General features: G+C 32.4%; 2 protein-coding genes across 8 annotated transcripts in view; one reads left to right on the forward strand and one right to left on the reverse strand.

The window, feature by feature from the left end:
- LOC146995330 (uncharacterized) overlaps window positions 1-11396 on the reverse strand; it is a 31039-nt gene extending 19643 nt beyond the window's left edge. For 3 of the 7 annotated variants that reach the window (XM_085823361.1, XM_085823358.1, XM_085823357.1), the window contains exon 1: window positions 10880-11246. The gene's annotated coding sequence lies outside the window, so the exon portion shown is untranslated. Of the gene's footprint in view, window positions 1-10879; window positions 11247-11292 lie in introns of those variants that run through there. The other 4 variants (XM_085823359.1, XM_085823356.1, XM_085823355.1 and 1 more) reach the window with 3 other exon arrangements.
- A 381-nt stretch (window positions 11397-11777) lies between these two features.
- Window positions 11778-14591, forward strand: part of Taf5 (TATA-box binding protein associated factor 5) — a 72615-nt gene continuing 69801 nt past the window's right edge. The window contains exons 1-2 of the mRNA XM_085823362.1: window positions 11778-11943; window positions 12062-12310. Coding sequence (XP_085679488.1) covers window positions 12080-12310 — 231 coding nt within the window. The 5' untranslated portion in view covers window positions 11778-11943; window positions 12062-12079. The remainder of the gene's footprint in view (window positions 11944-12061; window positions 12311-14591) is intronic.

Genomic DNA, 14591 nt, shown 5'->3' on the forward strand with positions numbered 1-14591 from the left:
CATGAAAAAAAATTAATTGTTCCATTACAGGTGAAGAAGCATTTTGAAAATATAAATTTCCTCAAATTGGCAAAAATTAATCTCAACTGATTAAAAGTATGATCTAAAGGAGGTGTTCTATTTATTCATTCTAATGAAGAACTTACATGATAAATTATAAAATCAGATTGCTTTATTACTATTCCTTCCCACACAATTACTACAAAATATATTACAGCAAATACCGATAAAATTGATCCCAAAGAAGAAACTACATTTCAATATAAATAAGCATCTGGATAATCAGAATAACGTCGTGGTATCCCATTTAATCCTAAAAAATGTTGAGGAAAAAAAGTTAAATTAACTCCAATAAATATTAAGTAAAACTGTAAAATTGTTTTCTTTTCTCTTAATTTTACACCAAAAAACAAAGGAAATCAATAGGTAATCCCAGCCAAAATTGCAAACACTGCCCCTATTCTTAATACATAATGAAAATGAGCAACAACATAATATGTATCATGTAAAATAATATCTAAAGAAGAATTAGATAAAACTACCCCCGTAATTCCTCCTAAAGTAAATAAATAAACAAACCCTATACTCCATAATATAGGAGCATCTATTTTATAATCTGATCCACTTAAAGTAGCTATTCATCTAAATACCTTAATTCCAGTAGGAACCGCAATAATTATAGTAGCAGCAGTAAAATAAGCTCGTGTATCAACATCTATCCCTACAGAAAATATATGATGAGCTCACACAACAAACCCCATACCTCCAATTCCTACTATAGCATAAATTATCCCTAATCTTCCAAAAGGCTCCCGCTTCCCTACAGAAGCACTAATTACATGAGAAATAATCCCAAATCCAGGTAAAATTAAAATATACACCTCAGGATGACCAAAAAATCAAAATAAATGTTGAAATAAAATAGGATCCCCTCCTCCAGAAGGATCAAAAAAAGAAGTATTAAAATTTCGATCAGTTAATAACATCGTAATTGCTCCTGCTAGAACAGGTAATGATAATAATAATAATACTGCAGTAATTAATACTGATCATACAAATAAAGGAACTTTTTCCATAGTTATACCATATGAACGCATATTAATAATTGTAGAAATAAAATTAATCGCTCCTATAATAGAAGAAGCACCAGCTAAATGTAAAGAAAAAATAGCAAAATCCACTGATCTACCTGCATGTCCTATTAATGAAGACAAAGGAGGATAAACAGTTCAACCTGTTCCTACTCCCATCTCAGCTATAGATGATATAATTAGTAAAAATAATGAAGGTGGTAATAATCAAAAACTTAAATTATTTATTCAAGGAAAAGCTATATCAGGAGCTCCTAATATTAATGGTACTAATCAATTTCCAAATCCACCAATTATAATAGGTATAACTATAAAAAAAATTATTACAAAAGCATGAGCAGTAACAATTACATTATATAAATGATCATCTCCTAATAATCTTTCAGTTCGTCCTAATTCAGTACGAATAATTATTCTTATTGAAGTTCCTAATATTGCAGACCATACTCCAAAAATTAAATATAATGTCCCAATATCCTTATGATTAGTTGAATAAATTAATCGCAGTAACTTAGTTTAATTTAAAACATTAAATTGCAAATTTAATATTCTAACTTTAGAAATCATATTGATGATGAACTGTAAATTCATATTTGCTTCCACTTCTAACCTTGAAAGCTAACAGAATACTTATCTTACTATTCTATAAAATTCCTAAAATTACTCCACCCATTAGACCCAACAATACTCCTATATTTGATAAAATATCAATTTTATTATTTTTATAAAAAAAAGACTATTCATTTTCTCTCCATCTTAAATCCTATTACCACATCATAAACTATACGAAAATATACATAAAATATTACTACCGATAATATAATTATGTATATCACTATTACTAAATCACACTCAACAAATCTTATTAAAGCTCATCATTTTAAAAAAAAAATCTAATAAAGGAGGTATTCCTCCTAGATTTAATATTCCAAATACAAATAATCATTTATTTTTAATTTTATCTACATCCATTATTCTTACAATTTCTTCCTCTAATAATAAAATAACTACTCTTAATAAAATTATTGAATAAATAATCAAATAATATATTCATAATCTTATTTTCTCAATCTGACATATAATTAATCATCCAATATGATGAATAGATGAATAAGCAAATAGCCGTTTAATTCTTCTTTGAGAAAAAGAACCCACCACCCCAACAATTAATCTGATCACAATTATAACTCATAAAATTCTATTCACTACCAAAACTATAATTAATAAAGGAATAATTTTTTGTAATCTCATTAATATAAAACATACTATTCAATCTACTCCATCACAAACTGAAGGAAATCAAAAAAAAAAGGGACCTCCCCCTAATTTATAAGTTAAAACAACAGAACCTAAAATAATTATAACTTCTCTCCGAAAATAAAATAAAGATATAAAAATTGCAGAACCTAAACTTTGAACAAAAAAATACTTTAAACATGACTCAACTGAAATTATACTATAACGTTTATATATTAAAACAATAAATCTAATTATATTTAATTCTAATCCAAATCAAATTAAAAATCAATCTTGGCATCTTAATACAATTATAAATCTTAACATATACATAATCATAAACAAATATAAAGATGGAATTGTAATAATTTCATTTATGAAGTATGAACCCATTAGCTTTATTAGCTGATATATAACAGTTTAAAAAAAGGTTATTTATAACTATATTATTAATATATTCCTCATGCTCATAAATGTAAACATAGAAAAAAAAACATGAGGATAAAAATATGACAAAATACTCTATATATATGATATATGAACATAATTATTAAAAACTTAAGAAATAGAAAGAAAAAGAAAAGGTTAATAAAGAATATAAATTAAAATATATCTGTAAATGACCAAAATACTCCAAAATCGACAGCTCACCATAATTTTAATTTTTAATTTTTCTTTTTGGAGGCCCTTTCAAGAGTTGGCGGATTTTCGGTATTTGATTGTATCACTTTTGGATAATACTTCTTCTCACCCTAATGAAGAATTTCAAAATAAAGAAATAAAGGTCATGCTTTTACCCCCAAATAATGTTGCAGCAGTCTGTCAGCTGCTCATGGATCAAAGTGTTTTGGAGAATCTTTTTCAACTTTGATTTTATTAATTGAGCAGAAGATATGATCGAGAGTTTGCAAAGTTTGAACTTAAAGGATGTTGCCTCTTACTTAGTCGTGGGAAAGCATCAGCTCGATGACAATTGCAAAATCTTGAACAGTTTTGTTATTTGGAGTTGAGGGACAGGAAGAAGAATCTCCAGAAAGAATTGATCCTGAGAAGGCTAATGAAGAGATGTTGTCTATGCTAAAAGTAGTGTATGGATGTGATGAAGGAGTGGAAGATTCATTCACATTGAAGAACTTGAATGGTTTTCTCAAGATGAGGAATATGAAGTGAAAGATGAAGAAATCATTAATATGGTGCGGAACAAAAATGATACAGAAGGTGATGAAGTAGTGATGGTAGAAAATGAGAACAGAATTTCTTACACTGAAGAACACAAACCCATGGAGCAGCTGGAAGAAACTTCATTACTGGATGATTTACTTCTGCACGAACCATGAGATCTAGCTGCGAGACAATATCAAACAGTTAGGGAAAAAAAAAATCCAGTTACCCAATTTATTTATCAGGTTTGATTGTGTTCTTTGCAGTACATACAATATAAACTTGTAGTGTGTTCTAGTATGTAATTTTTGAAATAATAAATGCATTTTGACAGCCTTAAATGTTGTACATGTTACTTTCCGTGCCATCTCACTTTCCCAGTCATCCAAGCAGGCCACAGCGCATTTAGGCCAGATTATCAGCTATCTACTGTATTTCTGTTACTTTCATTTTTAATTATTTTGGGATATGAGAAAAATAAATTGTAACTATTTTTATTTTACCTTAATAATGAAAAATACACTTTTTTTGGCCATTTGTCTCTGTCAGGCAGCCAAATAAAGTCTTGAAACATGAAAATGTTAACATCTTCACAAGAATTAAATTACTGTTTGTAGCATCAATAAGATTTAAGTAGTTGTAGAGGTAATTACTAACCCTGCTAGCCAAGCCACATAACAGGCCCACTGATAAGATACCAAACTTGTACAATGTGGATGTTTTGCAAATAATCATTACCAATTCCGAGACATAATACATACACCTCTAGAAAGTTTGGCTCTAGTGTAGAATTGGGTGCCCCTTCGATTAGCGACAATTTTTTTTCAAATTTCGGCAATAAAACCTCACCTCTAGTTACCATGATAGTTTTAACTTTGTTTTAGCTTCCTGATTTTATTTAAATGAAAATAGATTGATGTGTACATGGACGAATTTAAGCCAGTGCGCAATGCCTAGTTTGTGCAATTCTAGGACTTTTTTTTAAGTGAAAACAGATCGATGTGTACATGGACACAGAGTTTGTGTAATTCTTTGACTTCTTATTTTGATTTTGTATAGCGGCCATCTTGAATTGTGCCTTCCTGGTGCCGATCTTGGCGTCAAAAAAGAATCGCCAAAAAAACAAGGGGCCCCCAATTGTAAACTTTTACCGAAAGTTTATAGGAAAATGGAGTTTTTAAAAGGATCCCAAAGATATGTGCCTCGTCAATTCTTAGAACAGGTTTTCCTGATATAGACTACCGATGATAGCATGAGCAATAACAAAAAAAAAAATTTTAATTAATGTTTTCAGAATTTATCAGTTTAAATAAGGATGTATCACTCTTCTTCTAGCTTCAGCAGAGGTTTTAATTATGAAAAAATAAATTTTGAAAAATATTTTTCTTTTCTGAAGGAAGGTCTCCACTTCCCAAAATACAGTTTTGAGAAAAACGCATTTTAACTTTTGCTACGGCCACCACGCGATGACATTGCGTCCGCTATATGGCATTAAAATTTATTACTTGCATGACATATATATAACCACTAGTAATATTACTAGTGACATTTTACAATAGAAACTCATACAGGGGTGTTTGTAGGACCCCAAAAAATCCCCTGAAACTTTTATGGACTTACTACCGACATTTTGGAGTTTCGAAAAGGGGGGGGGAAGAGAAATGAAAAATTACAATTATGAATGACCTAATTATAAAAGTTCAATGAATTACTTTTTTTGCAAAATTAATAACCATAAATTTTCAAACATATAAACTACTACATTTTATGTAAATATTTTAAATTACCTGAATTAATTCTTTAAAAAAAATAATCTAATTTCTGCTGCTTTTTTTTATTTTCTGATGTTTGTGGGCTTGTCTTTCTTTTGTGGTGAACTTCATAATTGCAGGAAGGTTGACTTTTATTTTCCTCATTTACAGTTGAAGAAATTTCCTCGAGAACTGCACATGCAGAGGTAGAAGCAGTTTGCTTTTCTGCTAATGTAGAAGGTTTTTTCATAGACTTTTATAGGTGACTCATCTGAAATACATGTTTTTAAGTCCTCTTGATATGTTTTCCAACTTCTGTTCATATTTAGTAAGAGATCTTTGTGAATTGGATCAGTCATTGGATTTTTTGAGCCATATTTTTCACATGAGGTTTCTTTAGAAGCCATTAAATCATATTTAATAGTCTGCACTGCATCCAGGGAATCAATCTTAAGAGAGATTCTATAGTCAGTGACAAGTGTATCCATTAAGTTGAATGCACTTTCCACTAATGGGCCATGGAAGCAGCTAAGGCAGGCTTTGACCAATTTAGCCAATGTAGGATACTTATAATCATTTGTGAAATCATCTTTTAAATTAAAAACTTTAGACCAATATTTATCAATTGTACACTTGACTTGATTTCCACTTTCATCAGATGTGTAGAGCATTTCTTTGGTGATATCAACATCACTCTGGTATAACCTTATTTCAGCTTCTACTTTTCATTATCACTAAAAATATAGGTCATAAAAGATGATAATTTTTCAAAAGCTAATATTGTACTGGTTTTACCTCTTAGCTCTGGATCTAATGCTGTAAAACTAATTAGATATGAATTTTTAAGGGGTAATTTCTGTTTCATATCCTGTGCTGAATTAGTATAAGCTTTCATCAGAGAAATTTCTTCAGGAGAGTGGAAGCTTCTGCACCAGTAAATATTACTTTGCTAGATAGATGGAATCCTGGATTTGTGACATCAACCTTTAATAAATCATTATAAGATGTGCACTCTATATTTTCTGGCTTCATAAAAAAAGAGAAAAATTTTGCCATCAATTTATAAATACTGGAATGTATTAAATGAAGCATTGGTTTTTTTGTTTCAAATAATTTAATATAGAACTTTGGTAATACTGCTGAATATAATGTCATATGCAATAAAGTTTTGTTTTGCATAACAAATAACCCATTTAGTATTCTTTTTTTCCGAGCTAAAGCATCCTTTGTGAGTTGTTGGGAATGCAAGCAAGAATACACCCCTTCAACAATTTTTTTCTGAGCTGCAGAAATATTTCTTTTATTGTATACAGTTTCAACATAAGAAAAATAATCCCTTTTATCAGTTTTATCCAAGTAGTGAAAATAAAATGCAATAAGAGCATCCCACAGATCTTTGATTCTTTCTAAAACACATAAAATGTACACCCACCTATGGTCTGGTCTCTTGAAGGGCTTAAGTTTTTTAATGGCAAGGGATTCACAGATTTTGAAAAAATTTTCTCTTTTATTGCAGCTTTTCATATTAAATAGATGTCATCAAACAAATCTTCTAAGTAGTATCTATCAAAAAATGAAACAAATTTTTTTTTGCACAGTTATTAGCTGTGTGACATGTGTCACCATCAATATCTAATAAGTGGGGTGCTTTGTTTGATCGTAGTCTGGTTTCAACACCATTTTTTTTTTCCACACATGGTCTTACATGAGTCCATTAATACACTAATTAAGTTTGCCCATGGAATATTATCTTCAATAGTATTAACAACTGCTTTAAAAACAGCTTCTGAATTGCAAGATTCCATCTTTAGAGATGCAAAATGATGAACTACAACTTCATTTTGCTTGTTGTCATAAAACTGCACCAATATTGCCAGTATACTTTCTTGAGCATTGCTAGTACTTTCAACCAAATTTAGAGAAAATGGAGTCTCCTTTAAAGTTTTAATGATATTTTCCTTAATAGTTTTTGTGAGCCCATATTTTACCTTATAACATACAGTAGTCCTGGACATTTCCAACGAGTTTAGTGCCGTCTGATCGTGGCTCAACTGTTTGCAGAGTTCAATTAAATTGGGAGCTACATTGAAAGAAAGTGAATTCTCGGCGATAAACAAAGTTATTAATACTTCTTGGCGTGCTTTTCTTATCACTATATCCAATGGCCGAGCATCAGTCTCCAGTAAGTCATCAGTATTTTTTGAATTAGCATAATTACTTAAAGTCATTGAATGTCTAATGCACTTTCTGAATATTTTATGTGCGTCACAGTTTTAGAATGACTTGTGAAAGCCTTGAATCCTTCCCCACCATACTTCAGCAGTGAGTTACAAAAAACACAATATGCTTGTCCAGCAACATTTATTTTCTTGCACCATGTGCCGATGGTATCCCCATTACCATATCTCCGTTCAATCCAATTCCACCTAAATGCATTCCGGACACCTTCTTCTAATTGTATAATATCACTATTTATATCGAGAAATTTCATAGTGAAATTCTCTTGCGTACATAAATAAAAAAATATTTCAATAAACGAAACGAAAAATTTACACGTGCATCAATAAATGAAACGAAAATTTTACACAGCGGAGAAAAAAAAGTTGAGAAGCGATCAATGATAAATAGCTAATACGGCGAAAAATCCCCCTTCTCTACTTATTAGCACCACGCCAGGAGAGATAAGACCTTTGAACCCAGAGTCATGTGATCGCACATCTGGTCAAACGAAGTCTCTCCCTTTCTTTTCTGCTGCGCCTACTTGCCGAAAAGAATCCAGAAGAGAATGACTGAGAACCGGGGGAATGAGTCATAACTCGCAATAAGGAAAGAACAAAAAAGAAGTTTTTTCCCCCTTTTCATGCATTATCACTGCCTTTGGAGAAAGAAAGGAAAAGTTTTCACCACACACACTGACCTTGCGTTTTCTGCTTTCAAAGCAAACAAAATTACCCAGATCAAAATAAATACCGTATTTACGCGAATGTAATGCACATCGTTTTTGGCCAAATGTAATATTCAAAATTGGGGTGTGCATTAGATTCGATGGTGCATTAGATTCGAATGCAAAGTTCGCCGATGACGTCAACCAAATTTAAATCATAACAATGGATTACTGTTTTTGTCGACTAGATTTACCATTACATTTATCGTTGACACATTATTGCATAGAGGATACGAACTGCAGAGTACGTAGTCACGAAAGGGAGGGCAAACAGAGGAGAATGTCATATGATGCTACTTTCAAACGTAAAGTAATTCTTTATGCTGAAGAAAATGGCAATAGAAAGGCAGGGGAGAGTTCAACGTAGCTGAGAGCAGTGTTCGCTTGTGGCGGCAACAGAAATTGGCACTGTTTGCAACTAAAGCTAGTAGAAAGAAATTCACTAGCTCTCGCAAAGGAAGACACCCTAAAATTGAAGAAAAAATTTTGGAATTTGTACGTGAAAGGAAGAAAAATGAACAACCTGTGACTAGTGACACCATAAAAAATAAAGCAAAAGAGGAGGCTGAAGTTCTTGGAATACCGAAACAAGAGTTTAAGGCTAGCAGTGGATGGGTGGATCGGTTTATGAAGTGGATGGGCTTATCTCTAAGACGCCGTACAACAATATGCCAAATGCTTCCTGCAGATTTTGAGGGAAAACTACTAACATTTCAGCGGTATTTCATCACACTTCGGAAGGAAAAGAATTTTTCAATGGAGCAAATTGGCAACGCTGACGAGACGCCAATTTGGTTTGATATGCCTCATAACTACACCATTACGGAGAAGGGGACTAAGGAAGTTATCATTAAAACTTGGGGATGTGTAAAACAACGCGTAACAGTGATGCTGGCAATAACAGCAGACGGGTGCAAACTTCTCCCTTTCTTAATCTTCAAACGGAAAACAAGCCTTAAAACCCCTAAGAATGAAAAGCTGTTCCCAGATGATGTCCTGATTCGAAATCAAGAGAAGGGGTGGATGACGAAATCATTAATGCTTGATTGGCTCCGAAATGTATGGGAACGCCGTCCCGGTAGGCTCTTCAATCCACCATCAATGCTTTGTCTGGACGCATTTCGTGGTTATCTCACCGACGCCGTAAAAAAGAACACGCGCAGCCTAGGCAGTGATCTTGTAATCATTCCTGGAGGAATGACGTCTGTGTTACAACCACTGGACGTTAGTATAAATAAACCTTTTAAGAGGTACGTTCAGGCAGAGTACGAAAAATGGTTTTGTGAGCCAAACCATGAATTGACCCCGATAGGAAAGATTAAGCGTACTGCACCGCACATTGTTGCACACTGGGTTTCTGCTGCCTGGAAAAGCATCGAAGATCCAATGATTGCAAAATCTTTCAAGAAATGCTGCATTTCAAATTCATTGAATGGCAGTGAAGATGACGTGCTGTGGAACGCCGAGGATGACGATGAGGAAAGAAGAAATGAATCTGCTTCTGACGAAGAGAGCTGCGAGGATTCCAGTGATGAAAACATTAGTGAATAAAGATGATTACTATTAATCACGGTTTGTAGAAACTGTTAGCTATAGAAATGTTACGATTTATTTCATGTTCATATTTTATGATAGGTACCATATATACGGTAGTGGTAATGAACAATGATTGTTTCACATAACATAAGCCCACTAATAGGTTAATTCTATGTTGTGCTACTTTATGTATAAATCCATTGTTGTATAAAATATGGTATCTAAATTTAAATAAAATTATCATACCATTGATTGATAGTTTATATACAAATCCATATTTGTATAAAATAAGATTCAATAAATTCCTCATATCATTGATGCGCATTACATTCGCCGACAAACATTTTTTTATTATTTAAAGATTTAAAATGGGGATGCACATTAGATTCGATGGCGCATTAGATTTGCATAAATACGGTAATTCATTATTATTCCTACTTCCTTTTGAACGACGATCCCTGGAATTTCCGGGTATCGAAGTTCAAAATCCCCGGAATTCCGGGGTTTCCCCAGAGCACAAACACCCCTGCTTATAGAAAAAAAGATTCAAGGAATATACTGATAAATCCTCTTCTTTCATAGCAAGTCATTCATTATCAAGAAAGGAATTCGGGAGGGGGGGCATAATAACTCAACAAATTTTCAAAATTCATTACATGTTAAAATAATTGGAGTATAATCTTTAAAATCAGCACTCTAATGCATAAATCAACATGTACTGTCACTTTTAACTGTCTAGCATATCAGATAAAAATGGTAAAATAAATAATAATAAACATAAGAAAGTGCCTCCCGTGCTTGTGTGTAATTCACAAATTTATCAGAGTATACGACTCGCAGAAAACAAAATTTAAACATTAATGAAGTTAGTGAAAAGAAATTCTTCAACAAATAGACATCTTGTAAATATGTAATACAGCTAGAGATTTCAAAACAATTATGAATGCATAATTTTACTCAGCCTTTTTCCAGTCAAGAAATTTAAAAACACAGTTACTAAATCAAACACTGAAACAACAACATTTGTTTACTTTAACTGATATTTAATGCACAATTAGTTTTACTGAGTTTATCAATATATATAAGTTCTAAACACTAGCAGACATGACTTTTAAAAGATGATATTAATCACATCACTGATAACACACAGAGAAAATTACCTTAAGTTTAGCAGAAATATATTCAAATTTCTTCTCAAGTTCCGTAAACTCTTGCCAAAAATTTAGATGCAAATGTTTCATAACTACAGAGCTGCAATATTTGAAGCAACTGCACAGGAAGAAATTGCCCTCAAGAGATGGAACAACTCGACACGGATGTTCAGGTATTACTTCATACCTCACTACGACTCAGATATTTTTATGAGTAACAGCTTTAACTACCTGTGCAAATTAGCTGATAAGCAAATGCCACCATTAAAATTCTGCCTTAAAAATATGAAAATAATTACATGATAAAGCATGAAGGATAGCTTAAACTATTTGTATTGTTTTTTAAATGAATAAAAATAACAGGAATACACTCATGAATAGTACATGACTGGAAAATATCATAAAGGATTAATAAAACTTACTTCATAAAGCTTAAGCTTAAACGCCTAAAAAGAAAATAAATCAACGAACTGTAAACATTCTTGACATTTCATTGCAAGTACGAAATGTTGCCAGAAAAAAAAAACATTTAAAGGGAGAAACACATTTTAACACAAATATCTTTCATTTTATTGTTTGTAAATTAGTTTCTTATTTTTATCTACTTTATAAACATATAATCCTTTTGCAATGAAAAATATTCATTATCAAGTCAAATTTCATTACAAAATTAATGAAATTTCTTATAATTCTATTAACAGAACCATAATTCGATAACCAAAGTAAGTACAATTACATTAATAGTACTGTAATAAAAGTAATACAATTTTATTAATAGAACCATAATTCGATAACCAAAGTAAGTACAATTACAGTAATAGTACTGTAATAAAAGTAATACAGTAGAAGTTCGAAGTGCGTTGAAACATAAAAATCTTTGTTTTGAGCATTGTGAGTGAAGTGAATTGAGTGATCAGCATGTTTTTGGAATTGTGAAAAGTTTGTGTTGTCCGAAGAGACTGTATCGTGAAACAGTTTGAGTGTTGCATTTGTTTATTTGCATCCGCATGTCCTGTTTTACATTTATAAAAACGTAATTCTGATTTAGCAGCGTTTGGATTTAATGAATATTTGTAGGTTTTTTTTTTTTTATGTATCGTGAATTTGTTTAAAATTTTTTTAATTAATAAAATGCATTAGCTTTTACTGCCAACTAGACTAAGTTTCCGTTTGTTATTTTACTATCCATAGGTGCTTAACTTAGAAAATATGGATGATGCTGGAAATTCTAATCTTGCCGAGAATTCTACTCCTGTGACAACTGTAATTAATAACATTTCAAATGATAGTCCTAAAACTGAAAATGCTGAGCCATTTGATATTATGGCTGTTGAAGATATCAAAAGCGAGAAGGGTAATGAAGAAGATGAAAAGCAAAGCGATTTGAACAAAAATGCTCTTATTGCTGTTTTGCAGTTTCTAAAGAAACATAATTTACAGGTAATTTTTTGAAATACTACTAGTGTAAAAGATGACATTTTTCTGCCATATAGTGTTGATAACTAAGGATTTTTGTTGTGTCTTATTTAATTCAGAATAAAATATTCAGATTTGTCATTGTTGATATCTGTGATAAAAAGATGGTTAAAAAGCCGGCCCCCAAGATTGAATTGCTAATCAACCGAGATATCTCGCCATGTATTCTTATGCCTCGCTACATATTACATCTTGGTTGATTACCAATTAAATTTTGCGGTTGCTCTAAAAAGAAGGTACCATAAAATGTTATTACTAAAATTAAAAGCCCTTCCATATAAGCATAAACATCTAGACACTGCTGCAAAAAATGGATAAAGGCATAACCTTTGTTTCTCTAACCATTCCCGAAATCTGTTTATCAATTTCACGCTGCTCTGCGGGAGGGGCGGAAACGTCGCGGCGCTCAATGAATTTGAGGTTGATCTGTCAGCACTATCCTTATCTTCAGGACAGATGTTTTTATTTTATTCGGCTTATAATTCCTTACTAAATGTAGTATTTCATCTCGACGTACTCTGTCTTTGATAGGATTTAAATCAAATTCCTCGTAATTATAAATATCACGAATACACATCAAATAGTTTTCTGGTTGTAATTTTCTAATTTTGAGTATGCGTAATGTATGCTTTACGCATGCGCGTGTTGAAAGAAATGTTTAATAAAGTAAACAAATAAATATTAAGCTATTTTTTTATAAATTTTGATACCCTTTAGATCATAATTGCTCTTTATTTCATAAATTACGGTTTCATATTTTTAATTTTATAATTTTGCATGCCATCTTACCAGATTTAAACTGATGATCTATAATCCGGAAAAACTGATAATCCGGAATTGCCGAAGTCCCGACGAGTCCGAATTAAAGACTTTTGACTGTATTTGTCTTTTTTGATTTTTTAGTAATTTTTGTTGTGATAAATTTTGTGAGATTAAAATTTCAGTATGTAGCGATCTCGAGAGCCACTTAGCCCTCTCAAATTTGAAAGCTTCAGAATTTTTGAACGTTTGGCATGAGAACTCTTTTTTGCTAGTTGTAGAGAATTTGACTGGCATGAAACAGACCTGGTATCGAAACCCAAGGTCTCTTCAAGGGCATGTGAAACTCATGCGCTGCTGCACTTCTCATCGATGTTAATAGATAGCGACACGGGCAAACAACTTCATGCGAAGCAGCAACGAATGTACATACCGCCAATTAATCATCACTTTGGTGACCTGGATATGTTCACTTAGCAATTACCATTACTTGGATGACTGTAAACTCTTCCCTCCACTGAGGACAAAATGATGAACTACGTCACAGGTGCCAAGGTGCATCTTCACACTAGTTCTGCCTCAATCTAATGGCAACACAAATACCAGCAGGCCAAGCCCTCTCAATCATGCTTCAACAGATCCAGCTGAGCATGCCTACACACTGGACCTGAAGCCACCACCCATCAACACAACGATAAATCACATCAAGTCACTGGCCTTCTCCTCTTTTATCGTACTAGAAATGCTTGGGAGGCTAGTGTGTAGTTATCTCAAGAGCCACTCGTAAATTTGGAAGAGTTGGAATTCTTGAACCTAGCGCATGGGAGCTCTTTTGCGCTAATTACAGAGAATTCGACTCGAATGAAACAGACCTGGGATCGAAATCCAAAAGGCATGTGACACTCATGTGTTGCTGCACTTTCCATTGATGTTAATAAATGGCGACATGAGCAAGCAGCTACATGCCACCACTTGATCACAAGTTCAAGAGATAAAAATTTTGTAGTGCAGATTTGCACCTTTTCAGGATAAATGGCTATTAATTTTAAATGGAAAAAAAAGGGGGGGGGCAAAGAAAAGAAAACAAAAATTGCTAGCTATGTTGCAAGCTGCAGACTATTTTAAATTTATCTAATTTATATTTAGTTCAAAATGGCAGTTTGCTCAGAAGGATTATTAATTTCATTTTGGCATTTTGTGTTTAAATGTCGGTTCACTTTTCAAATTGTTGCCACCAAATATTATTAGTGCCCTGTATTATATTTAAGGAAATTAAATAATGAAGAATCTGCATAAATGTGTGTATGTTTCTTGCATTGTGATAAAGCAGCGGTACCTAGAGCCATTAAATTTTGAATAACGTATCCCTCCACCGAATATGGGCGCCTGTAGGCCCTAACTTGGAATTTTATTATCTATTTTATATTTTGTCAGATTTTAAGATTAGCAAACTCAATGATTTCAAAGGAAGGAATGGCAGCACTGT

The sequence above is a fragment of the Stegodyphus dumicola genome, chromosome 9, assembly GCF_044657685.1.
Source record: "Stegodyphus dumicola isolate Sdum_Otavi_A_Nest chromosome 9, ASM4465768v1".
In the NCBI taxonomy this organism is placed as follows: domain Eukaryota; kingdom Metazoa; phylum Arthropoda; class Arachnida; order Araneae; family Eresidae; genus Stegodyphus; species Stegodyphus dumicola.